Source organism: Vipera ursinii (assembly GCF_947247035.1).
Source record: "Vipera ursinii genome assembly, chromosome: Z".
In the NCBI taxonomy this organism is placed as follows: Eukaryota; Metazoa; Chordata; class Lepidosauria; order Squamata; family Viperidae; genus Vipera; species Vipera ursinii.
This window is the reverse complement of record NC_139517.1, coordinates 125,364,943-125,391,678: the sequence shown is the minus strand read 5'-3', so window position 1 is coordinate 125,391,678 and position 26,736 is coordinate 125,364,943. Positions and strand designations below refer to the sequence as shown.

The 26,736-nt window shown below is 43.3% G+C and overlaps 1 protein-coding gene across 2 annotated transcripts in view; it reads left to right on the top strand.

The window, feature by feature from the left end:
• The first annotated feature begins 606 nt into the window (after positions 1–606).
• PLCD1 (phospholipase C delta 1) overlaps positions 607–26,736 on the top strand; it is a 52,375-nt gene continuing 26,245 nt past the window's right edge. For both annotated transcript variants that reach the window (XR_014494166.1, XM_083376981.1), the window contains exons 1-5: positions 607–835; positions 12,300–12,464; positions 21,605–21,833; positions 24,655–24,784; positions 26,243–26,474. Coding sequence is in view for 1 of the 2 variants with exons in the window: in XM_083376981.1 (XP_083233107.1) it covers positions 736–835; positions 12,300–12,464; positions 21,605–21,833; positions 24,655–24,784; positions 26,243–26,474 (856 nt within the window). In the remaining variant the exon portion in view is untranslated. The remainder of the gene's footprint in view (positions 836–12,299; positions 12,465–21,604; positions 21,834–24,654; positions 24,785–26,242; positions 26,475–26,736) is intronic.

The following is a 26,736-nucleotide window of genomic DNA, read 5'->3' as shown; positions in this document are numbered from 1 at the left end:
AATTAAAGAATTTCAAACCTTGTAAGACGTTATGACAAGTGCCTCAATTTGAATGGCGCTTATGTTTAATAGTAATGCAATGCCTTAGTGTCTGTCATTGATAATCAAATTATTTCCGAATGGCCCTCTTAATTAACCCTCATACTGAGGCTTTTGTTCTCAACTACCATTAAAAATCCCTTCCACGTTTCTGGTTACATAGCCGCCTTAATTTTCCATTCTGTTTTGTCACTTTCCTTACTTCTACCTTCCCGACAAGGTTGTGATGAGAAAATTCAGAGGAATATTGCTACGGGACAACTGTTAAGAGAAAGCTTCCCATAATCCCGTTCTTTTTTTTTTTTTTTTGCCTACAGGAAAGGAAACAAATAAATACAGTCAGTCAATGTCGCCATCCTGGCTTTGCTCTGTTTCCTACCTTAGGAAAATCCCCAGTTAGGAACGCAGTGACCTGAAATCCACCCTGCCACTTCTGTTTCTCTGTTGTGTCACGTGGAAGCCAATTCAGTTTTAATTGCTTTTGAACTTCAGCCATGCTTTGATTGCGCAACCAGTGCCTTTAGCCTCTTTCACGTCCTCCTCCTCTCACAGTCCTCCACAGGGGTGTTCTCGTTTCGGTTGCCAGCTGCTTTTTCTTCCCACAAGAACGACTTGGTGGCTTCACAGTTCCCTTGGGAAGCTTTTAAGGGAGTTCCTAATGTACACGGGAACTCAGGTGTCTCCCCCTGGGGCACAATGCAATGCTTCAGGAAACAGCCCAAACGCAGCAGATCCCAAGAAATTCAGCTCGTGGAAGAGAGTCGAAAAATAGCTGCTCTGAACGGGCGAAGGCTGGGTAAGGTTTGCCGATTGCCGCGGCGGATCCAGGGCGGTGGCAGGTTTTCACCTCTCCGGTTCACCTTTTAAGTCAACAACCTCGAAGTCAGATTTTAATCTTGCAAAGATTGTTTTCCTTCTTTCGTGCCGGTGTTCATTGGGATTTGGGGCCCATCGTCTGTGAAGGCAATCGTGATTGTGGTTATTGTTGGTCAGAAAGAGCCAAGAGGAACTCTCCGAGTGGGCTGCAGAGTTTGTTTGACTTCATGCAGTGCCCAAATAGTTGTTGTGATTATGGCTGCGTTGAACGAAGAATTGTTCTGATATAATAATAGCCTGAGACAGGAAATCTCACTTTCCTTGTGTGTATGTGGGGTGGGGTGGGGGGAACGGAGGGGGTAGTTGAGATTGTTGTGAATCTGATTGCTTTGCTGGGTTGATTCTGTGTTTTCTGGACTTATTTGTGGTAACGTTTAGAGAAACAAGGGCAAAAGGTTTCCTGTGCTGCAGATTTTTGCAACCTTTGCTGTAAAAGTATCTGCATAATCTTGGTTTGTAAGAAGTTATGTTGGAAGAGTATGACAGTAAAGATTTCTTCCAGCTGAGCTGGTGATTTCACGGATATGTAGTTTTCTTGGCAGTTGTATGGGTGTAGATGGCAGTTATCTTTTTCTGGAATAAGTACATATATTGACTTAAAAAGTAAAGGTAAAGGTTCCCCTGCACATGCGTGCTAGTCGTTTCCAACTCTAGGGGCCGGTGCTCATCTCCGTTTCAAAGCCGAGGAGCCAGCGCTTGTCCGAGGACGTCTCCGTTGTCATGTGGCTGGCATGACTAGATGCCAAAGGCGCACGGAACGCTGTTACCTTCCCACCGTAGTGGTCCCTATTTTTCTACTTGCATTTTTACGTGCTTTTGAACTGCTAGGTTGGCAGAAGCTGGGACGAGTAACAGGCGCTCACTCTGTTACGCGGCACTCGGGATTCGACCTGCCAAACTGCTGACCTTCTGATCAACAAGCTCAGCGTCCTAACCCACTGAGCCACCGCGTCCCAATATTGACTTACAGTGTAGCTAATGCCCTTGGGATTTCTGAGTGGTCTCCCATCCAAATACTAAATCAGGTCTGATTCTTCTTACCTTTTGGCGGCCGACAATATTAACTATGTGTTAAATTACAAAAACATCTTGGGGCTCTGACATTTTGTTAGTTTTTTTTTAAGAGAGGAAAATCAGCTTCATTTGGGAGAGAACTTTTGAATTTATTTAAGGAACTTTTTACAACCCTATTGCTCAACTGGAGCCCTGGGAAAAACAGCCTCTTTTCTTAAGTGGGCAAAAGAAACATTTTCAACTGGTGGATCCCAAATAAAGCTCCCTGTAACCTATGGTGGAAAAGTCAGTGGATGGGGATAATGGGAAGTGTAGTCTAGCCATCTGGAAAGCAAGATGTCATTGTTGATTGGATGGGAAGTTAAAACAATTTCAAAGTTTGCCACAAAGATGTGACTAATTATTGAAGCCGTTGTTTCTTACTGGTCCTGGAAAACATTATATATTTGAGGTAGAACAATGCTTTCCTGGCTCCTGACATATCCTACATTAGGGCTATATTCTTGCACACAACATATTCAGCTAAGATTTGCTTGATTGTGCTTTATGGAATAAGCCATAATTGGCCGGATTTACCTAGCTGCTATAAACCAAGATTCTTATGGTGAATGCCGGCTTGGAATCTGCCTGTGGTAGCTGCAAAGCAGAATCCTCTGGAAGAAAATTTCACAATCTTGGCAACTTTAAGATCGGTGGACTTCAACACCCAGAATTCCCTGGCTAGATTTAGCATGTTGGCTGGGGAATTCTGGGAACTCCTGTCTTAATGTTGCTAAGGTTCCAACTTACGATTACAGTTTCTTGCATCTGCTTTTCTTCATTGCAACGTGAAGCTGTTTGCCTTTTGCTGGTTGCTTAAAAAAGTCCACTCTAGGCACCACTCTGCCAATAGACACGCACCCAATGCAGGGCATCATCTAAGGGCCAGAAGATGACTCGTATGGGGAGGATGTCATCATGTAGACGCTGCAGAATGCACACTTGCATCAGACATTGTGACACAAGTACATAATTAGGACATTTGCATAAATACATCATGGGTGAGCTTAAGAGGCATGTTGCGGTCATTGCGTTTAGCTACAGATGTTTCTGCAACGCTGGGAATTTACAGTTGGCCCTGGGCGTGCTTAGAGATTGCTTGTTCTTGGCGCATGATCGCATAGGTGGATCCAACCTCATCCAGCCTGATGGCTTTTTTTTTTAAAGACAGCTTTTCTGGATCCCACCAATCCTCCAGTTCTTTACTGCTGACAGATGTTCTGTTTTCTGGGCCAAACGTTGTGTGCAAAATGGCAAGTCTCTTCTAGACAAGGTAGACTTGAGTTAGTATGGGTGCTTCACAGAATAACAGAACAGAATTGCAGAGTTGGAAGGGACCTTGGAGGTCATCTAGTTCTAGTCCAATCCTCTGCTCAGGCAGAAAAATCATTTCAGACAAATAGCTGTCCAATTTTTTGTTAAAAACTTCCAGTCTTGGAGCATTCGCAACTTCTGAAGGCAAATCGTTCCACTGATCAATGGTTCTCACTGTCAGGAAAATTTCTCCTTAGTTCTAGGTTGCTTTTCTCCTTAATTAGTTTCCATCCATTGTTTCTTGTCTTGCATTCCGGTGCTTTGGAGAACAGGCTGATCCCCATTGTTTATGGCAATCCCTTCAATATTGGAACACTGCTATCATGTCACCCCTCGTCCTTCTTTTTCCAATCTGGATTTTGGTTGGGTTTGGGGACGTGCTCCAAGAATAATTGACTTCTGGGTCACCTGAAGGAGATGATCTCCAAAGATGTGGTCTTCCTTGACAAAGCTCAGATCCAGAAACAGAATCTGTGCAAAAGAGAGTTTCTCAACATAAGAATCCAATAGAAACCACTGTCGTGTTTTGTGTTGCACAATCCCACCACATAAATGATACCAATGTTGTAATTTGCATCGGTTGTGTCATGATGCATCTATCATACAGTTGTCACGCCTTTGAGATTACCCTGTTTAGGAAATCCATTTCCCAAGACTTCTACTTTAATCAGATGAGCCATTGAACAGAAACTTGCAAAACTCATTCTGTCTTCCTCTTATATCTGTTCTTGTCTCAAAGCATGATTCTCCACCAGTTTTTGCTGTAAAACCTTCTCAGAAGTTTCTCTGAGGTCATGTCTATGGCTCTCAAAACAGTGTAAATATTTAGCATCATGCCATGACATGCAGGATGTCACTTGATTCTCTGCTGTCTATGGAGATTCTCCGTCATCCAGGTCATGGTTGTCCCAAAGGTGTTTTTGTCCCAAGGAAGGCAACTGGACTTTCTTGTTTTTCCTTGAAGATGTTTCACTTCTCATCCAAGAAGCTTCTTCAGCTTTGACTGGATGGTAGGGAATGGAAGGATTTATACTCCTTGCAGACAGCTGGTCGTTTGCATTCCTTTAGAGCAGACATGTCAAACACAAGGCCCGGGGGCTAGATCTGGCCCGCGAAGTGGTTCCATGCGGCCCGCGAAGCCATCCTGGAAACAGTGAGGGAACGGCCCCCACTGCCTTGGCCCTGGCCCAGAGACCCTCCTCCCGCCAGAGACCCTCAGATCTGTCCCAGTCCTGCCCAGGGCCCCATAGGCACCCTTGATGCGAACGATGTAGAGCTGGCCACGCCCACCCAGTAGGCCATATGCACTTTAGCCACGCCCACCCAGTAGGCCACACCCACCCGGTCCCCTGAGGGCAACCGCAATGCTGATGCGGCCCTCAATGAAATTGAGTTTGACACCCCTGCTTTAGAGAGTTGTTGAAACCATTTTGGAGTTTTATCTGTGTCCTCAGGGTCAACTGAGTAGTGCAAATAGGTGTGGAGCCTTCTTGGCTGCAAGATGTTTTCTGACCAGTTTCCCTTCACTCATGAAGACAGGTACAGGCTGTTGGGGATGTGACTGTGTGGTCTGCATCTCAAACTGAAGCACAAATGGTTCCTGTAGCCTGCCATGTTTTCTGGAAATCCTACTTCTACTCCTGTTCATCCCAAAATGCATAGGTAAATGTCTAAGGACATTCTCAGTCATCCAGGTCATGGTTTTCTCCTGTGTTGGTGCCCAGGGTGCTCAATATCATGGCGATGGTCTATTTGAGTTCCAAAAAGATCTTGTAGAACTTTCCTTCCAAATTGTAAGCTGCTTAGAGAGAACATCTGTGCTGATGATGCCCACATCTACCTGTCATTGTGAGGCATCTTCCTGTCCTGTCAGGTGAGACAGTGGAATGATTTGAAGAGGTGTCTTGACTGAGTTATTCAACATCAACATCTTGCTGGTTATGTTGACAAGATAAATGTTCTCCAGAATATCTTGTCCCTAACCTGGGAGACCTTGGAGGTCTTCTAGTCCAACCCCCTGCTCTTGCAGGAGACCCTAATTCCACTTCAGAGATGTGGTTGTCCAATCTCTTCTTGGAAACCTCCAGGGATGGAGCATCCACAACTTCTGGAGATAATCTGTTTCATTGGTTAATTCTTCTAACTGCCAGGAAATTTCACCTTAGTTCTAAGTTGTTTCTCTGTTTGATTAGTTTTCATCCATTTGTTCTTTGTCCTGCCTTCAGGTGCTTTGGAGAATAGCTTGACTCCCTCTTCTCTGTTGCTTCTTGTCCTGCCTTCAGGTGCTTTGGATAATAGGTTGACCCCTTCTTCTTTGTGGCAGCCCCTCAAATATTGGAACGCCGCTATCATGTCATAGCTCTTTCTTCCCACTAGATTAGACGTACCCAGTTTTTGCAACCGTTCTTCATATGCTTTATCCTCCAGCCCCCTAGTCATCCTTCTTGCTCTTCTCTGCACTCTTTCCAGACTCTCAACCTCTTTTTTTATATTGTGGTGACCAGAAATGGAAGCAGTACTCCCAAGTGTGGCCTTAATAAGACTTTGCAAAATGGTAGTAAAACTTCACACGATCCTGATTCTATTAATGCAGCCTAGGATTGCATTGGCTTCTTTGGCTGATCTTGGTAGCTGGGCCTTTAATAGCCAGCTGAAAATCTAGCTATTACAAAATACACATTGCTCCATGGACAGCTAGTAGCTTTCGATGGGTCAAACTCTTGCTAAAACAGAAATGCAAAACTGAGTGATTTTTGGATGATATCAAAGAATTGGTTTCATCATTTTCAACTGATGGATCTGCTGGTGGAAGGAGAAATCCCAGAAGATCTGAAACTCCATCTATTCCCCAGAGAGTAACAAGCCCAGATAGTTTGCTTGTTTTATTGCTTGGCTAGTTGGCAATCTTAGTTTGTTTATTTCCCAGAACCATTGGCCACAGTAATAGTAATATTATTTGAAGTAATATAAAGAATTGCATTTAGGGTTATGTATTCTATGATGGCTAAATGAAAACTCCATGAAGCAGAATATTTGTAGCTCAGGATTGAAATGAGTGGTCTTCGTTGCTCTCTCAGCTTGGTTGTTTGCTTGCAGACATTTCATGACCCAGCTAGATAACATCATCAGGTCTAAAAGGGACTGGAGTTTGCTCTCCATTTATATAAACAACATCGGTTACACTCACATTGTTTTGGGAATGATCTCTCTACCTCCAACTTTTCCAGCTGACCGTCAGAACTTTAAATCTAGGTCAGGGGTAGGCAACCTTGGCTCTTTTATGACTCGTGGACTTCAAATCCCAGAATGGCTCAGGAATTCTGGGAGTTGAAGTCCACGAGTCATAAAAGAGCCAAGGTTGCCTACCCCTGATCTAGGTCATAAGTGTTCCCAGGCAAGTACATCTTAACTCTGAATTGTTGGAAAGTGACGGACTACTGTATAAAGACTAATTTTCTGTAGTTTTCTATATTCAAGGATTGATCAAAGATAGTGTGGAAGGGCAGTGGTAAGGTTCTACATTTAGGCCAGAAAAACCAAATGCACAGGTATAGTATAGGGCTGTGGTGGTGAACCTATGGCACGTGTGCCATGGTTGGCATGCAGAGCCCTCTCTGTGGGCACGCGCGCCATTGCCCCAGCCCTAGGCCTTCAGCTACGTTTTATAAAACCTTTTCACTTTAGGCCTTCACCGCCATGTGCAAAATAAAAAAAAGGTTCAATCAATCAATTTCACCTCACGGGGAAAAAAAAGATCTTGCAAAGTTGGAATTGACTGAACTTTTTAGTCCCACCCAGTCTGCCATTACCATCGCAGCCACGCCCACCCAATGGGCCACGCCCACCCGGCACCCGATGATACATAAGTGGGTTTTGGGTTGCAGTTTAGGCACTCGGTCTCTAAAAGGTTCGCCATCACAGGTATAGGGGGTACCTTGCTCAATAATAGTAACTGTGAGAGGGATCTCAGAGTCCTAGTGGACAATCACTTCAATATGAGCCAGCAGTATGCTGCAGCTGCGGAAAAAAACAACACAGTGCTAGGCTGCATTAACAGAGGGACAGAATCAAGACCACATGAAGTATTAATACTACTTTACAATGTCTTGGTAAGGCCACAATTGGAATACTGCATCCAGTTTTGGTCACCACGATGTAAAAAAGACGTGGAGACACTAGAAAGAGTGCAGAGAAGAGCAACAAAGATGATCGGGGGACTGGAGGCTAAAACACACGAAGAGTGGTTGCTGGAATTGGTCTTCATTAGTCTAATGAAGAGAAGGCCAAGGGGTGACACAATAGCAGTCAGTGTTCCAATATCTCAGGGGCTGCCCCAAAGAAGAGGGAGTCACGCTATTCTCCAAAGCGCCCGAAGGCAGGACAAGAAGCAACGGATGGAAACTAATCAAGGAGAGAAGCAACCAGGAACTAAGGAGAAATTTCCCGACAGTTAGAACAATTAATCAGTGGAACAACCTGCCTCCAGAAGTTGTGCATGTTCCAACACTGGAGGTTTTCAAGAAGAGATCGGATAACATTTGTCTGGAATGGTATAGGATTTGCTGCTTAAGCAGGGGGTTGTGTCAGGACCCACCCCAATCCACATCTTAGGAAAATAAAGAACTCTTGGAGCCAGGCCTTGTCCAAAAGGAGTTTTTACTAGGACATGATCGGTTGTGGAAATACAAGACAGGATCTGGCATTGTGTTACACTTTGATACTTTATAAAGAGTTCCTGGTTCAACCCCGTCCCCTCAAACCCATTTGGTCAGACCCACATCAATTAAAGTTAGGTGTCAACCCTTTCGTGGGAAAGAGGGATCTTCCCGTGCCTTTATGACTATTGCCTCCTTCCTTTTCAATTTCAAATGGAGATACAAACCAGATCTCCTTCTCCCTTCCCTCCCTTTGTTGTCCTCAGTTCAAAAGGTTTTCCCTGGTCTTTGAAGACAGCCTACAGGCAGGCTGAATAAACATCCTCTCTTCTCCCCTCGGGGAAATGGCAGAATCCAGGGAGGGGTGTAAGATTTTAGACATACATTTATGAATGGGATATAAATGGATTCTGACAGGTTGGACTAGAAGACCTCCATTGTCCCTTCCAACTCTGTTATTCTGTTAAATCACCAGGAATGGCAATTTTGCAATCCAAGGTTTGTGTGTGTGTGTGTGTGTGTGTGTGTGTGTATGGGGGGGTGACACTTGCATGTGACCCTAAAAAGCTTTAAGTGCAACTCATAAATGCCTAAGAGAGCTGCCAGCAAATGACATTTTTAATGTCACCAATGAGGAAAATAATTATGTACAGTAACGTCAACTGTTTTAAATTACATCCAAGGTAAAATTAGATGACTTATACATTGTTTTGTTCTGACTCGTTTCTCACTCATTTAGTCAAGGTAATTTTTTTTGTGTGGATGGACATGCATATGTATTTTCCTCGGGAGAAACACAGAAGTTGTTTGCTACAGGTGGTCCTTGACTTACAACAGTTCATTTAATGACCCTTCAAAGTTACAACAGCACTGAAAAACTGACTTTGCAGCCGTTGCAGCATTCCCTATGGTCATGTGATCAAAATTCAGATGCTTGGCAGTGTCCTGGGGTCATGTGGGGTCAACTTTTGCAGCCATCTGACAAAGTGAACGGGGAAGCCAGATTCACTTAACAACCGTGTCACTAACTTGAGAACTGCAGTGATTCACTTCATATCTGTGGGAAGAAAGTTTGTAAAATGGGGGGGGGGAATTCACTTAACAACAAAAATTTTGGGCTCAATTGGCAGTCAAGAACTGCCAATATGGCCTTTCCCTGAATATTGCATCATCTGACTCTCTAATCTGTAGCCACGGGGATTGTCCTATGGCCATGGTGGCGAACCTATGGCACGGGTGCTACAGATTGCAAGGGTGCCAGAGATGGCATACCAAGCCCTCTCTGTGGGCACACGCGCCGTCGCCCCAGTCCTAGGCCTTCAGCTGGGCTTTATAAAACCTGTTCGCTTTAGGCCTCCGCCGCCATGTGCAAAAAAAAAAAAGGTTCAATCAATCAATCCATTTCAACTTCTCACGGAAGAAAAAAGTTCTCGCAAAGTTGGAATTGATTGATTGAACTTTTTAGTCCCACCCAGTCTGCCATTACCGCTGCAGCCACTCCCACCCAGCTGGCCACACCCACCCAACTGGCCACACCCACCCAGCTGGCTACACCCACTTGGCACCTGATGATACATAAGTGGGTTTTGGGTTGCAGTTTGGGCACTCGGCCTCTGAAAGGTTTGCCATCACTGTCCTATGGTATTGATGGCAAACCATTTAGAGACTGAGTGCCCAAACTGCAACCCAAAACCCACTTATATATCATCAGGTGCCGGGTGAAGGTGGCCCATTGAGTGGGTGTGGCCAATTGGCTGGGCATGGCCCATTGGGTGGGCGTGGCTGCGGTGGTAACGGCAGGCTGGCTGGGACTAAAAAGTTCAATCAATCAATTCCAACTTTGCAGGATCTTTTTTTTCCTGCGAGAAGTTTGAAATTGATTGATTGATTGAACCTTTTTTCTTTTTTGCACACGGTGGTGGAGGCCTAAAGCAAACAGGTTTTATAAAGCCCAGCTGAAGGCCTAGGACTGGGGCGTGTGCCATAGGTTCGCCACCACGGTCGGTCCTGTGGTCTTCTTTGCAAATGCTAATAGGTTCCACTCCCTAATCCTTCAGGAGGTCATGCCAGGGAAAGAATTAAAAACTTGTCAAGTGAAACTTTGCAGGTGGCTCTAGTTTTCTCCAGTTTTTCACCTTTGCTGATGTAGGATTTCCCGAACGATCAAGTACTAATCGAGTCTGATCCCTTTTCAAGGCCACCCAAAATTGCGGATGTGTCCCCTCTGCTTGCAAACGTTTCAAAAAAGCACAGGAAGGCAGGAATGTCTTTCCTCATGTAATAATAATAATAAGTCTTTATTGATTAGCCCTTGGGCCATATCAAAGTGCAAAGTTCCAGCAACAAACTGTTACTAAAATTTGATAAAAGCCTTTCCTCATGTAAATGGGGCTGATGGGAAGCTGAAAGCAAATTTTTGAGATAAAGCTGCTGCTGCCTTAAGCATTTAGGATTTAGCATTTAGGATTTAGGATTTAAGCATTTTGTAGGATTTAAGCATTTTTAAGGGACGCGGTGGCTCAGTGGGTTAGGACGCTGAGCTTGTCAATCAGAAGGTCGGCAGTTTGGCGGGTTGAATCCCGAGTGCCGCGTAGCAGAGTGAGCGCCTGTTACTCGTCCCAGCTTCTGCCAACCTAGCAGTTCGAAAGCATGTAAAAATGCAAGTAGAAAAATAGGGACCACTACGGTGGGAAGGTAACAGCGTTCCGTGCGCCTTTGGCGTCTAGTCATGCCGGCCACATGGCCACGGAGACATCCTCGGACAAGCGCTGGCTCTTCAGCTTTGAAATGGAGATGAGCACCGGCCCCTAGAGTGTTGTGAATCAGGGTCAGCCTGTGGGTTCGGCAGTTGGGTCAGACGAATCAGAGGAGGAGGGGGGTGTTGAAGACCTTGCTGAGGGGGTTGAAGATCTTGCTGATGATAGCCCTCAGGCAGGCCCCTCCCACTTGGTCACCATGGAGACCCAGCTGTGTGAGCCTGACAGTGTGGATGAAGATGACCCACAGCTGGCCCTGTTCAAGGACGCCCGACGCAGGAGGCAGTCCAGTAGGAGCAAACAGAGGAAGGCTGTGGGGCTTCTTGGAAGGAGGCAGAGAGAGGCCACGCCCTGAACTCTTTATAAAGGGAATGTTTGGGGAGGGCTGGTTTGCTGAAAGCAACCGCTCAGATAGTGTTTCAAAGCTCCTGTATCTTGGTTGGTGTCTTGTTTGTTTTTTGTAGTAATAAATTTGGCAGACGTCATTCCAGCCTCTTGCCGTTTATAAAGGGGTTGCCTTTTCTGCAGGGCCGGTAGCAGGCTGGTACAGAACATAGAGTTGGAAACGACTAGCACGCACGTGCGGGGGAACCTTTACCTTTACCTTATTTTTTTTTTAAAAAAAAAGTTCATAGTTTTATTTTTGACCAGATAAAAAGTACATATGCAAGTAAATCCTTAATTTATAGCCACTTGTTTAGTGACTGTTTGAAGTTGTAACGGCACTGAAAAAAGTGACTTGTGACTATTTCTCACGCAATTGTTGCAGCATCCCATGGTCATGTGGTCAAAATTCGGACGCCTGCAAGCTGACCTGTGTTTATGATAGTTGCGGTGTCCCTGATCCCCTTTTGCGACCTTCTAACAAGCGAAGTCAGTGGGGAAGCCAGATTCACTTAACAACCATGTTACTAACTTGCAGTGATTCGCGTAACAACTGTGGCAAAAAATGTTGTAAAATGAAGCCAAACTCACTTAGCAACTGTCTTGCTTAGCAATGGAAATTTTGGGCTCAGTTGTAATTATAAGTCAAGCATTACCTTTAAACTCAGAGAGATTGTGAACCTAATAGAGGTGGTCCTTGATTTGCAACCACAATTCAATCAATCAGAATAGAGCTGGAAGGGACCTTGGAGGTCATCTAATCCAACCCCCTTTTCAGGTAGGAAACCCTATACTATTTCAGACAAATGGCTGTCCAGTCTCTTCTTAAAAACATCCGGCGTTGGAGCATTCACAACTTCTGGAGGCAGGTTAAGCGAGCCAGACCTAATTTTATTGTTAAGCAAATGGTCATTAAGTGAATCCGGCCAATCCTCCATTGATTTTGCTTATCAGAGGAAGATTTCAAATGACAGCCACGTAACCTCTGGAATGCTGCAACCACGTAAAATGCACGCTGGTTGCCAGGCACCTAAATGTTGACCACGTGACCATGGGGATGCTACAGTGGTCGTAAGGGCGAGTGCTGTTGGTAACTCGCTTTTTTCCCATGCTGTTGTAACTTTGAATGGTCACTAAAAGATGGGTTGTAAGTCAGGAGTTAGCATGTCTCATAGGCAGAAAGGAAGACCAGTGTGCTTATTGTCACTTTGCTGTTCCTCAGGTTTACAAGACGACCATGACCTCAAGTTCCTGCTGCGGGGAAGTCATCTCTTGAAAGTCAAGTCCACTTCCTGGAGGAGAGAAAGGTTTTACAAGCTCCAGGAAGACTGTAAGACCATATGGCAGGAATCTAAGAAAATGCTTCGTTCCCCAGAGTCACAGCTTTGTAAGTATCTGGCTGTTGTTCATTCCATAAACCATCTGTAGCGGAGTTTTTAAAAGACAGCCGGACTGTTTTTTCCTCAAGGAAGAAAATGTTTTACTTCTTATCCAAGAAGCTTCATCAGTTCTACTGGGGTGGTGGGTGGCGATGCAAGGTTATATTTCTTTTCAGTCACCTTTTCGTTAGCGCTCTCTCTGAGAACCGTTGAGACCCCTGGGGAGTTTATCTGCATCTTCCATCCTTATCCTTCTATTCCCCATCCTCCAGTCAGAACTGATAAAGCTTCTTGGATGGGGAGTGAAACTTCTTCTTCAAGGAAAAAAACCAGTCCAGCTGCCTTTTGAAAATGAGACAACTATGGCCAGGATAGAAGGGATGCGGTGGCTCAGTGGGTTAGGACGCTGAGCTTGTCGATCAGAAGGTCAGCAGTTTGGAGGGTCGAATCCCGAGTGCCGCGTAACAGAGTGAGTGCCTGTAACTCGTCCCAGCTTCTGCCAACCTAGCAGTTCGAAGGCACGTAAAAATGCAAGTAGAAAAATAGGGACCACTCCGGTGGGAAGGTAACAGCGTTCCGTGCGCCTTTGGCGTCTAGTCATGCCGGCCATATGACCACGGAGACGTCCTCGGACAAGCGCTGGCTCTTCGGCTTTGAAACGGAGATGAGCACCGGCCCCTAGAGTTGGAAATGACTAGCACGCATGTGCGGGGGAACCTTTACCTTTATGGCCAGGATGACTCAGAATCTCCATAGACATAGTGGAGTTGTTTATGTTCCACTTCCCTACTTATTTGCACCATCCACAGTTTACATCCAAACTGTCATTAGATCAATAGTTTGAAGGGAATATTGATTTCAAGTTTCAAAGCAATACTCTCTGATTTGTGCAAACTACAGGAACCAGTAACTAGTTACCACTTTATTATTTCTAAATTCTTTATTTTTAAAATCCAAGTTAATACAGTGGTATCTTGCCACTCAACTGCTTTGAAACTCATCAGATTTGGTGCTCGACGCGTTTTGACGTAAAAATTTTGTCCTGTTGCTGTTTGTTTGGCCCGCAACGCACAAGCTAGAACTTGTTGATGTCAGCTGCCTTGTGACTCAGTACATTATTCCTTATGGGAAAAATTGTTTGGTATTCATTGTTTTTAATATTCATCGCACCTGCTGGAACCAATTAACAATGAGTACCAAGGTACCCTGTATACATACAAAGATAAGATGATGAGATGAGATGAGATGAGATAAGATAGGATAAGGTGAGGTAAAGTGAGATGAGATGAGATGATAAGATAAGGTGAGATGAGATTTATTTTTTTATTTTAATTCCATTTATATCCCGCCCTTCTCCGAAGACTCAGGGCGGCTTACAAGCTTAGTAAGAAGAGGTAAGAAGATAAGATAAGATAAGGCGAGGTAGATAAAATGAGATGATAAGATAAGGTGAGATGAGGTAAGAAGAGGTAAGAAGATAAGATAAGGCGAGGTAAAGTGAGATGAGATGATAAGATAAGGTGAGATGATGTGAGGTAAGGTGAGATGAGGTAAGAAGATAAGGTAAGACAAGATAAGATAAGATAACCTTTTTGTCATTTTTTACTGTGAGCACAACGACACACATCAAAAATGAAATTTAGTTGCCCGCTCTCAAAGTGAACACATACATGACACACACCTAAACATACTATATACAACATATACATTGTTAGCAATTTAAAATTTACACAAATATGAGCTGTCACCAGTGTGACTACTGCCTGTCGATGGCCTTCAGGTTAGGCTGACACAGGAAATAAAGATTTGTCCCATGTTTGGGGCCTAGCAAGGTAATCTAAAAATAGTTAACAAGCATTTGACAACATATACATACTATATACAACATATCTATAGACCTACACTCCTACATATACATAACATATGAATATTAAACACTGTCCATCTTGAATATATGATGGAAGGACAAAGCCTGAGAGTTCACAAGGTTAATGCTGTATGGAACGAAACTGTGGCTGGATCTGGATGTTCTGCTTCGGATACCACGAAGCCGCCTCCTCCCGGAAGGCAACAAGGAAAACAGGTCGTGAAGAGGATGTGTAGTGTCCCAATTCATCACAGGAACACAGAAGAGCCCCAGAGCCTACAAAATCGAAAGTTACATCCCCTCTGAAGATGTGCACAATGTTTCAAAAAAATATTATGAATTATAGGACAACCTTCACTATAAAAATTTAAGATTGAACAATACTTGTGGTAACCTTACCATGAGCTGACCTAGGATAGGTAGCCCTCGACTTAACGATCACAACTGAGGCAAAATTTCTGTTGCTAAGCAAAACATTTGTTGAATTTTGTTCCCTTTTGTGACCTTGCTTACCACGGTTGTTAAATGAATAACTGCAGTTGTTAAGCCAGTAACACCGTTGTTAAGTGAATCCGGCTTCCCCAGGCTTATAAGAGAGTCACCTACGGTTACGGCATAACCCCAGGACACTGCAACTATCATAAGTACAAGCCAGCTGCCAAGCATCTGAATTTTGATTATGTAACTGCAGAGATAGTGCAATGGTTGTAAGTGTGAAAAATTGTCATAAGTCACTTTTTCATTGCTGTAATTTTGATCACTAAATGAATGGTCGTAAGTTGAGGACTACCTGTACCGATACATTCTGATTTTCTAAGAAGATTCTTAGTATCAATAGAAAAAGTGACAAATTTACAATCTTTTTCTGTTACTAGTGGCTTTTAATATAAGTACCGTATTTTCCGGCGTATAAGACGACCTGGCATATAAGACGACCCCCCAACTTTTGAGATGATTTTCAAGATTTTTCGTATTATACAACGGAAAATCAGCGAGCCCGGGAAGGCACGCCCTCCCCTCTCACTGTGGAGGAAGCAGGGCAGGCTAGCGTCTGGCAGGAGCCGGCAGGGCAGTCCTGCACACACGCGCACTCCCCAGCTGCTAAGGAGTGCTCCTTAACAGCTGGGGAGCACGTGTGTGCGCAGGACTGCCCTGCCGGCTCCCACCAGATGCCAGCCTGCTTTTCCGGCGTATAAGACGACTGGGCGTATAAGACGATCCCCCAACTTTTGAGATGATTTTCATGGGTTAAAAAGTCATCTTATACGCCGGAAAATACGGTAGTGTCCTTTATTCTGCCTATATGCTGACTCCTTTCATAACAAAGGAAAACTTTTTTTTGTTATTTATCTCCTCCCCTTGCCTGTTCTCAAACCTGCGCTTGAGAAACTTGTCATAAGGAAAGGATATCCCAAAGTTGCTTTTTCAAGAGGCAACTAGAGTTTGTTTTTCTTTGAAGACGGTTTGCTTCTCATCCAAGAAGCTTCTTCAGTTCTGACTGAATCATGGAGAATGGAAGTGGAAGCCTCAATGACTCTCAGAAAGAGTACTAACAACCAGATGACTGCAAGGAATATAAGTCCTTCCTTCCTCCTCCGTTCAGCCAGAAACGAAGAAGCTTCTTGGATGAGAAGCGAAACATCTTCAAGAAAAAACAAAGAAAGCCCAGTTGCTTCCTGAAAAAGCACCTTTGCGACAACCATGACTTGGATGACTGAGTATCTCCATTGAATAAGGAAAGAATATTATTTGTCCCCCTGTATTATTTAGGACGGTGTGTGATTGAAAATGAATAGGCAGCTTAACTCAGCCAGGCTCTGCTTTGTGCCAGAAATCTAATAGTTCATGCAACAAACTGTATTGCGGTTTGAGTGGCTGCCAGCCCTTGCAAATGGGTGGAGAAAGTCAAATGCGGTAGATCCAAGTAAGCCTTGAAGGGATGTAAAAATAATATTATTTAAATTTGCACAACGTGTTTAATTATTGGCATTCAACCATTTGGTGGGTGCTGCATAATTGAGCAGTGATTGATCAAAAATGGATTGCCCTGTCAAATACAATTTGTCGACACAGTTAAGTTGAGAAAAATATAGACAGATAAATAGATAGATAAGATAGATAGATAGATAGATAGATAGATAGATAGATAGATAGATAGATAGATAGATAGATAGATATAGAGATAGAATTAGATATAGAGATAAAGATGGATGGATAGCTAGAGATAGATAGCTAGATAGCTATAGCTATAGCTATATATATATGTATATGTGTATGTATGTGTATGTATATATATATATATATATATATATATATATATATATATATATATATATAGAGAGAGAGAGAGAGAGAGAGAGAGAGAGAGAGAGAGAGATACAGAGATAGATATAGATATAGAGAGATGGAGATAGATAGATAGATAGATAGATAGATAGATAGATAGATAGATAGATAGATAGATGGAGAGAGACAGACAGACAGGATAATGGGTAGGATAGATAGATAGATAGAGAGAGAGAGAGAGAGAGAGAGAGAGAGAGAGAGAGAGATAGCGACTCCCTTACGTATAGTGCTCCGATCTGAAAATGTATGCCATAAATTTGATAACTGAGAAATTCCAGGTAGTTCTCAATTGATAACCCTTTGTTTAGCAGCTACTCGAAGTGACAATGGCACTGACAAAAGTGATTTAATGTCAGTTGTTACACAATTGCGTCTCCACGGTTATGTGATGAAAGTTCACCTGCTTGGCCACTGGCACATGTTTACAACGATTGCCGCATTGCCAGCTGGCTTCCGAAAACAAAGTCAATGAGGGGAAAGCTAAATTGGCTTCATGACCACATGTTCCACTTAACAACTCTAGTGATTCGCTTAACAACCATGGCAAAAAAAAAATTGGGCATGACTCGGTTTAACAAGCGTCTTACTTAAAAGCAGAAATTCTGACCACAGTTGCAGTTGTAAGTTGAGGACAACAATTGTATTTGCTGCCAATTGTTGTTGAAAAATCAGAGGTCGTACCTGTGAGTCTGCTTCTGTCTATATACAAACAGTCTCCTAGTGGCAGAACTGAAAGAAATCTGAACTTTTGGTTATTATTGTTTTGCTTTCCTTTACTTCTTTTTCCATCTCCAGAATTCTGCAGCACCCAAATATTTATTTATTTATTTATTTATTAATGGGATTTATATCCCGCCCTATCTCCCGAGGGACTCAGGGCGGCTAACAACAACAGAACTTAAAGGTCTCTGTACAGTAAATTAAAAATAAAAATTTGAAATAAATTAAAATAAATTAAAGAATAGAGTTAGAGTTGTAAACATAATTAAAATCCCTGTCAGTCCAGGTCAGCCTGGTGGAAAAGGAGTGTTTTGAGGCCGCGGCGAAAGGACTGGAGATCCGGGGCCATCCGAAGCTCAGGGGGGAGCTGGTTCCACAGGGCTGGCGCTCCCACAGAGAAGGCTCTTCCCCTGGGGGTCGCAAGCCGACATTGTCTAGCACGCTGTTTTGAGTTAGCCCTAAAAACAATATTCTTTGGGGGTTTTTTTTATGAATATTCTGAGGGATCCAGGTAGAGTTGTTTGAAATTTGGGTCAGGGCGATTGGTCTTGTCTTTTTTGCTTTGAGACATTTCTCTGCTTATCTAAGTAGCTTCTTCAGACTGAGCAACTTGGTTGGGGGTAGGGGTGGGGCATAAATGTCCCCCAGTGTGGTTTGATTTCTCACCTAATCTGAATAAGCTGGGTGAGTAGGCAAAGAGTCATTAAGGGTCCTTGCTCCTAAATCCTTCTCTTAGGTTTGTCACTAAGTGAAAAGTCCTGGTGAACTTGTGAAGTGGTCTCGGCCTTCCTGGGAACTGGTGCAAGCATGAAAAAAAATGGGGTTGTCTATTTTTCCCTTTGCCATAAATGTATTCCTTCACTCCTCTCTCAAACCATCCATGTCAAAAATGTGAACATTCACAGTCCTCAAAAGAGTGTCCTTTTTCTTTTCAAACTAATCAAGGAGAGACTGAAGCTAAGACTAAGGAAAAATTTCCTAACAGAACAAATAATCAGTGGAAACGCTTGTCTCCAGAAGTTGTGCGTTCTCTCAACACTGGACGTTTTTTAAGAAGAGAGTGGGCAGCCATTTCTCTGAAATAGCGTAGGACTTCCTCTTCAGCAGCGGGTTGGACTAGAAGACCTCCGAGGTCCCTTCCAACTCTGTTTTTCTCAGTTCATTTTTTTAAGTGGAGGTATAACTGAATACGTAGGGACGCGGTGGCTCAGTGGGTTAGGACGCTGAGCTTGTCGATCAGAAGATCGGCAGTTTGGCGGGTCGAATCCCGAGTGCCGTGTAGCAGAGTGAGCACCTGTTACGCGTCCCAGCTTCTGCCAACCTAGCAGTTCGAAAGCACGTAAAAATGCAAGTAGAAAAATAGGGACCACTACGGTGGGAAGGTAACAGTGTTCCGTGTGCCTTTGGCGTCTAGTCATGCTGGCCACATGACCACGGAGACGTCCTCAGACAAGCGCTAGCTCTTGTCATAATATGACTGTTTCTCACACTTACAGCATCTCTTTGTGATCAAAATTTGGCAACTGACTCATATTTATGACGGTTGCATGTCACGGGAAACCCTTTTGCCCTTCTAACAAACAAAATCAATAGGGAATCCAGATTCACTTAACAACCTTGTTATTAACTTAACGTGCAGTGACTCGCTTAAGAACTGTGGTAGGAAAGGTCGTAAAATGGGGCAAAACTCACTTAACAAATGTCACACTTAGCAACAGAAATTTTGGGCTTAATTGTGGTCGTACGTCGAGGACTATCTGTATTCTCCAGTTAGAGACTTAAAAATATATTTAAGGTCATGAAAATGCATTCCATGTTCTCTCACCTGGCATTTTCTGAATGTTTTGAGAATATTGAAAAAAAAATTCAAGCCTTCCCATGTTTTTTCTCTGTATTTTTAAAATCCAGTCATGTAAATCTGACTTGACTTTTCCCGTTGATCCCAGCTTCCTCATTTATTAGTGATCAGCCTTCAAGGAAAACAAACTTAAAAAGGACCCAAGAACAAAGCAAATAAGGGTGTAACTTTGAAATAACAAGAAAAATCTTACACATTTCCTGCATATACCAGATGCAAGGCACCCTTGAGCCCATCCTAGTCTGGTTTTTCAAGTATTTTGTAGAGTTATTAATGTGCACAATTGTTTGCCATTAGTTCAAAGTGACTGCCAAAGATAAGGAGATTTGGAAACAAATAATTCCAGATAATGTTTTTTCTCTCTAAGGCTGTTTGATTTAGGTTGCAAAGTTCCACTCGACCACTAGAGGGCAGGAAAGAAATCCTGAAAATCTTAACAGTTTGCTGCCCTCTGCTGGTTATCTGGAGTTTTGCAAAAATCAATTTTGTAACCCTTGTTTTCTCATATTACAGGTAGACTTTAACTTACAATGATTCATTTGTGGAAGTTTTCAAAGGTAAAACATAAAAAATATGACTTAGAATCAGTCCTCGTACTTATGACCATTCCAGCATTCTCATGGTGACATGGTCAAAATTCAGGCGCTTGGCAACCAGCATGCATTCACAATGGTTGCAGCATCCTGTGGTCATGTGATCAGCATTTGTGATCTTCCCAGTTGGTTTCCAATGACAGAAGTCAATGGGGAAATCTGGACTCACTTAACAACCACATAATTCACTTAACAACTACGAAGATTCGCCTAATAACCAAAAAGGTCGTAAAATCAGGCATGATCACTTAACAACTACCTTGCTTAGCAATGGAATTTCTAATCCCAGTTGTGATCGTAAGTCAAGGACTTATGAAAGTTCATGAACGTTTTGCAATTTACATCAAAGGCATCAGAACGTTAGCTTTTTTTTCCAAGGTCCCTATCGTTCGTTTATTAAATTTATTGGCCACCGAAAATTTATGTTAAATGAGAGTTTGTTGTGAATTTTGCCCCATTTTGCAATATTTCTTGCCACTGTTGCTAAGTGAAGCACTGCAGTTGTTATGTCAGTAACCTGGTTGTTAAGTGAATCTGGCTTCCCCATTGACCTTTCTGGTCAGAAGGATGTAAAAATTGATCACATGACTGTGGGACATTGCAGTCGTCATAAATACCAGTCAGTTGCCAGGCATCTGAATTTTGATCGTGTGACCATGTTGGTGTTGCAGATGTCATAATTGTGACAAACAGTCATAAGTCTCTATTTTCAGTCTTGTTGTAACTTCAAACGTTCATGAAATGAACTGTTTTAAGTTGAGAACTATAGATAGGTAGGTAGGTAGGTAGGTAGACAGATAGACGGACACATAGATATAGATATAATAGATATAAAGAGAGAGAGAGAGAGATAATAGATATAGACAGACAGACAGACAGACAAGCAGATAGATACTGTAGATCAGGGGTGTCAAACTCAATTTCATTGAGGGCCGCATCAGCATTGTGGTTGCCCTCAGGGGGCCGGGTGGGTATGGCCAGGGTGGGCGTGGCCTACCGGGTGGGCGTGGCTAGAGTGCGTATGGCCTGCTGGGTGGGCGTGGCCAGCTCTACATCCTTCGCATCAAGGGTGCCTATGGGGGCCTGGGCAGGAGTGGGACAGATCTGGGGGTCTCTGGCAGAAGGAGGGTCTCTAGGCCAGGGCCAAGGCAGAGGGGGCTGTTCCCTCACTGTTTCCAGGATGGCTTCACGGGCCACATGAAACCACTTCATGGGCTGGATCCGGCCCCCGGGCCTTGTGTTTGACATGTCTGCTGTAGATAGATAGATACTGTAGTGGATGGATGGATGGATGGATGGATGGATGGATGGATGGACGGACGGACGGACGGACGGACAGACAGACAGACAGACAGACAGACAGACAGACAGATAGAATAACAGGATTGGCAGGGGCCTTGGGGGTCTTCTAGTCCAACCCCCTTCTCAGGCAGGAAACCCCATACCATTTCAGACAAATGGTTGTCCAATCTCTTCTTAAAAACCTCCAGTGTTGGAGCACTGCAACTTCAGACATGCTGTTCCACTAATTGTTCTCACCATCAAAAAAAATTATTCTTAGTTACAGATAGCTTCTCTTCTTGATTAATTTCTGTCCATTGGATGGATAGGTGGGTGAACGAATGGACGGACAGAGAGACAGAGAATAGGTCCCTCTCAACCCTATGATGCTATATGGTTGCTGCAGAGAAATCTAACCATCTAACAATAACCAGGTTAATTGCTTGGTGTGTCTGATGACAAATTCTGGGTTTGCTCCTACAGTCTCCATTGAAGAAATCCTGGATGTCAGGTCAGGTCATAAGACCGAAGGAATGGAAAAATATGCTAAAGATGTCCCTGAAGTTCGTTGCTTCTCAATCATCTTCAAAGATCAAAAGAAAAACTTGGATCTCATTGCTGGCTCTGAAAGGGATGCAAATCACTGGGTCTCCGGCCTGGGAAAAATCATTGCAAAAAGCAATTCAATGAGCCAGAGGCAAAAATTACAACAGTATCCTCTTTTTTTTAAGTCTGTACATTTGAGAAGAATTTCCAAGGGAGGGATCAGATTTATTGTATTTTATACTTCATGCTAACTTTCCTCGAAAGAATATTGGACTGTCTTTCTGTAGCTAAATTCTCTATAGCCCCAGGAGATCAATCTTTTTCAATCTTGGCAAGATAGGTGGACTTCAATTCCCAGAATTCCCTAGCCTGAATGGTCCTTGCAAAGAATTCTGGTAGTGGAAGTCCACAACTCTTAAAGTTGCCACTTTGAAAAACACTGCTTTTTACCAGCTTTTCTCAGCTTCCAGATGAATGGACTTCGATTCCCAGAATTCTCGGCACGGGCCATTCTGCCTGCAGGATTCTCGCTCATACTCTACAAATATAGAAATTGGGAAATCCCAGGTTTAGTGTAAGCCAACAAAACAAGTGTAGGGTCACGTAGCCATGTGATCCCTTTTATGACCTTCGGACAATCCAAAGTCAATGGGGAAGCCTGATTTACTTAATAACCATGTTTATTTGAGGGAACACCTGCTGCCGGCATCAAGTTCCCTTCGTCCAGTGCGCTCCCACAGGGAGGGCCTTCTCAGGGTGCCACCGGTAAAAGACTGCCAGCGGATAACACCCAGGGGGAGGGCCTTCTCTGTGGGTGCGCCTGCCCTATGGAACCAGCTGCCCGTGGAGCTTAGGACTGCCCCCGACCTTCGCTCATTTTGCCGGGACCTGAAGACCTGGCTCTTCGAGCTTTCCGGCCCAGGCTGAGAGTTTTAATTGAGGTTTTTATATTTCTACTTCAGGGACTGAATTTAATCGTTTTTAATTGTTTTTTAAATTTTTGTATTGATGTTTTAAACACCTTGTAAACCGCCCTGAGTCCTACGGGAAAAGGGCGGTAGATAAACCTAATAAAATCTAAATCTAAACCATGTTTCTAACCGAACAACTGCAGTGATTCACTTAACAATGGTGGCAAGAAAAGTTGTAAATCTAGGAGTATGTATAGGCAAAACCTTTTTTGACCAAGTGGCAGATGTAAAAGCTTCTAATTAAGCCCATTTTGGGGGGGGGGGGGAAATACCCTGTAATGCCTTCCCAGGGCTTGCCAGCAAGACTTGCCAGTGTTCCAGTTAAAGAGGGTCTAAATTTACCTTCTCTTTGGCCAAAGTTGCCACTTTGCAATTCAGTCTCATTCAAGTCTTTTGAAGCCCATAATTTCCAAAACTGACCCTTGACCAAAGTTACTATGACTGTATTTATCTCCCCGGCCAAAGTTTTTTCTAAGGTAATAATTTCTGGGATTAAATTTAGCTTTGTGTGTTTGTTTAGGGTAAGGCGGAGGAGCCAGTGGAACACAAGAAAGTTGTTTAACACACTTTGATGAAACAAAGGAATTTGAAATTATTTAGACTGCATTAGGTTGGGAAAAGCTGACCCCCATCGACAACACAGATAGTCCTCAACTTATGACAACAATTGAGCCTAAAATGTTTGTTGCTCAACAACAGGACATTTGTTAGGTGAACTTTGCCCCATTTTACGACCTTTCCCGCGACAGTTGTTAAGTGAATCACTGCAGTTGTTCAGTTGGCAACATGATTATTAAGTGAATCTGGCTTCCCCCTTGACTTTGTAAGACGGTCTCAAAAGGGGATCTCATGACCCCGGGACACGGCAACCGTCATAAATATGAGTCAGTTGCCAAGCGCCTGAATTTTGATCACGTGACCATGGTGATGCTGCAATGGTCATAAATGTGAAAAACAGTCATAAGTCTTTTTTTCACTGCCATTGTAACTTCAAACGGTCACTAAACAGACGGTTGTAAGTTGAGGACTATGTGTAGACAAAATCTGAAATATTATTATACAGACATTCTGTGATACCCATTTCAGAGGTTTATGTTAGGGTTTTACAAATCGTCAAAGGAATGCTTCACATTTATTTATTTTATTTTTATTTTAATTCCATTTATATCCCGCCCTTCTCCGAAGACTCAGGGCGGCTTACAAGCTTATATCATTGGATATTTAAGAAGGAGACCCATTAAACACCCTAATTTGTGTGAAGTTTGCTAAGAACAGCTTTGTCCCCAGAAGTAGTTACATCATTGGGATTGATGAGCCCCACTTCTAGTTTTCACTCAGGTCAGGGTTTCCTGACCTTGGCAACTTAAATTGGCATGGACTTCAACTCCCAGAATTCCTCAGCCAGCATAGGTGGTGGCTTCAGATGGACAACTGGAATAGTCTGAACTAAGACAGTGTCTCATTGAGAAAATTGTTTTTAAACTGAATCCTTTCTTTACACATACATCCCGAGTGCCGCGTAACAGAGTGAGCGCCTGTTACTCGTCCCAGCTTCTGCCAACCTAGCAGTTCGAAAGCACGTAAAAATGCAAGTAGAAAAATAGGGACCACTACGGTGGGAAGGTAACAGCGTTCCGTGCGCCTTTGGCGTCTAGTCATGCCGGCCACATGACCACGGAGATGTCCTCGGACAAGCGCTGGCTCTTTGGCTTTGAAACGGAGATGAGCACCGGCCCCTAGAGTCGGAAACGACTAGCACGCATGTGCGGGGGAACCTTTACCTTTACCTTTACATACATACACTTTCCTTTCTTCGCAACACCCCAAATTTATAACAGCCTTGCCCTGTCTGATATTTTCTTGTAATGTCTGGATTTGTTAGGAATAACTTTTTCCATAGTTCCAAAGATTTGAGGGCCATCCAGAATCACGAACAATAGCTTCTAGGTAATTAATTTTAAATAGTAGTTATGACAACTCCTTCCCATGTAGGCTCCTTAATAATCATTTCAACAGCTGGATTCATGCTTGCCTGCGGAAAGCAGATACAAACAAAGATAACAAGATGAGTTTTAAAGAACTCAAAAGTTTCATGAAGGAAGTCAACATTCAGATGGATGACAGCTATGCCAGGCAGATCTTTGAGGTAAGGAAAAGGATTTTTAATTTAGTTTTTAGTTTCTTTGCTTTAGACTCTTTAGACCCCCAAAATAAGCCCCAGTTAAGATGCTCAGCCAGAAGGATGAATTTAGCACTGTATTTCCTTGAAAATAAGCCTTAACTGGAAAATAAGCCCTAATATGTCTTTTGGAGCAAAAATTAATATAAGATCCAGTCTTATTTTTGTGAAAACACTATAGAATAGAATAGAATAGAATAGAATAGAATAGAATAGAATAGAATAGAATGGAATGGAATGGAATGGAATGGAATGGAATGGAATGGAATGGAATGGAATGGAATGGAATGGAACGGAACGGAACGGAACGGAACGGAACGGAACGGAACAGAACAGAACAGAACAGAATAGAATAGATTCTTTATTGGCCAGGTGTGGTTGGACACACAACAAATTTGTTTCTGGTGCATAAGCTCTCAGTGTACATACAAGTAATAGGGGTAATCATGATCATATACAACATTAAAATACATTCTTCATAAATCGTGAAATACAACACTTCATCATAAATCACAAGATGCAACACTTAGTGACAGAGTTATAGCTAAGCAAACAACATAAATCATGCTAGGGTACAAAGAAACCCAATATAAACTGTAAGATACGAGCAGCAAGTTACAGTCATAGGAAGATAAGTATAGGCAATAGGAAAGATGAGGAGTATCATCCTAATACAGCTTTACTAGTGTTTTGATAGTGTACTGTCCTTATGTACTGTCCCATTGCACACCAGTCATTCTGGTGTGCAATGGGTGATGTAGCACATTGATGTTTGATAGTACAGGTGGTCCTCACTTAAGGATAGGATCATAGTGTAATCTTGGCCCCAAACTGCTTTGCAAGTACCCCCAAACCACGGTGGGACGGGTGCTCTTTCAGCTCCATTGTGTCTTGGGTTTTCCCAAAGGTGCTTTTTGAAAAGTCAACTGTTTTTCCTTGAAGACATTTCGCTTCAAATCCAAAAAGCTTCTTCAGTTCACCTTCAGCTCAGTCCTTCAGAACTGAAGAAGCTCCTTGGGTGAGAAGCGAAACGTCTTCAAGGAAAGAGAAAGGAACTCCAGTTGCCTCTTGAAAAAGCACCTTTGGGAACAATCCTGACCTGGATAGACTGAGAATCTCCGTAGACAGTTTGTCTCGGGTTTGGTTCGTGGAGGGAAAGTACAGAGGAAGGAGAGGGAGGAAAAAGAGAGCTGTAATTGCTAGTTCTAAAATCTAGACTCTTGTTTTCTCCAAAAAAGCGGAGCCCAGAGCACTTACGCCTAGAAGAGTTTGTGAGTTTCTTATTTCAGCTGATCTCCTTCGCGAGATCGAGGCTTCGTTTGCTAAGCCGGCAAGGTTGACCACTTCCAGTGTTGCATTGTCCAGCCCTGGTTTAGGTTGCGTCCTATAAAGAAGTCCTTTTGTTTCTTCCCTCTACATTCACAGCAGTGTGACAAATCCAAGACCAACACCTTGGAAGACGAAGAGATAGAGGTGTTCTACAAGATATTGACGGAACGCCAGGAGATTGACAGCATCTTCTCGGATCAGGCGGAGGAGAAGTCGGTCATGTCCTTGGACCAGCTGGTGAGATTCCTGCGAGAGGAACAGTACGAGGAGGATGCGGACCCTGAATTGGCCCTCTCTCTCATTGAGCAGTATGAGCCCAACGAAACAGGTAATAGCGAGAGCAGGAACACGTAGACTTATATACCGCTTCATACTCCTCTCTCAGTGGTTTACAGAGTCAGCATATTGCCCCCAGCAATCTGGGCCCTCATTTAGATTCAGATAGATGATAGATAGACAGGCAGGCAGGCAGGCAGGCAGATAGCAATAGCACATAGATTTATATACCGCTTCACAGTGCTCTCTAAGCGGTTTATAGAATCAGTGTATTCCCCCAACAATCTGGGTCCTCATTTAGATTCAGTTGGATG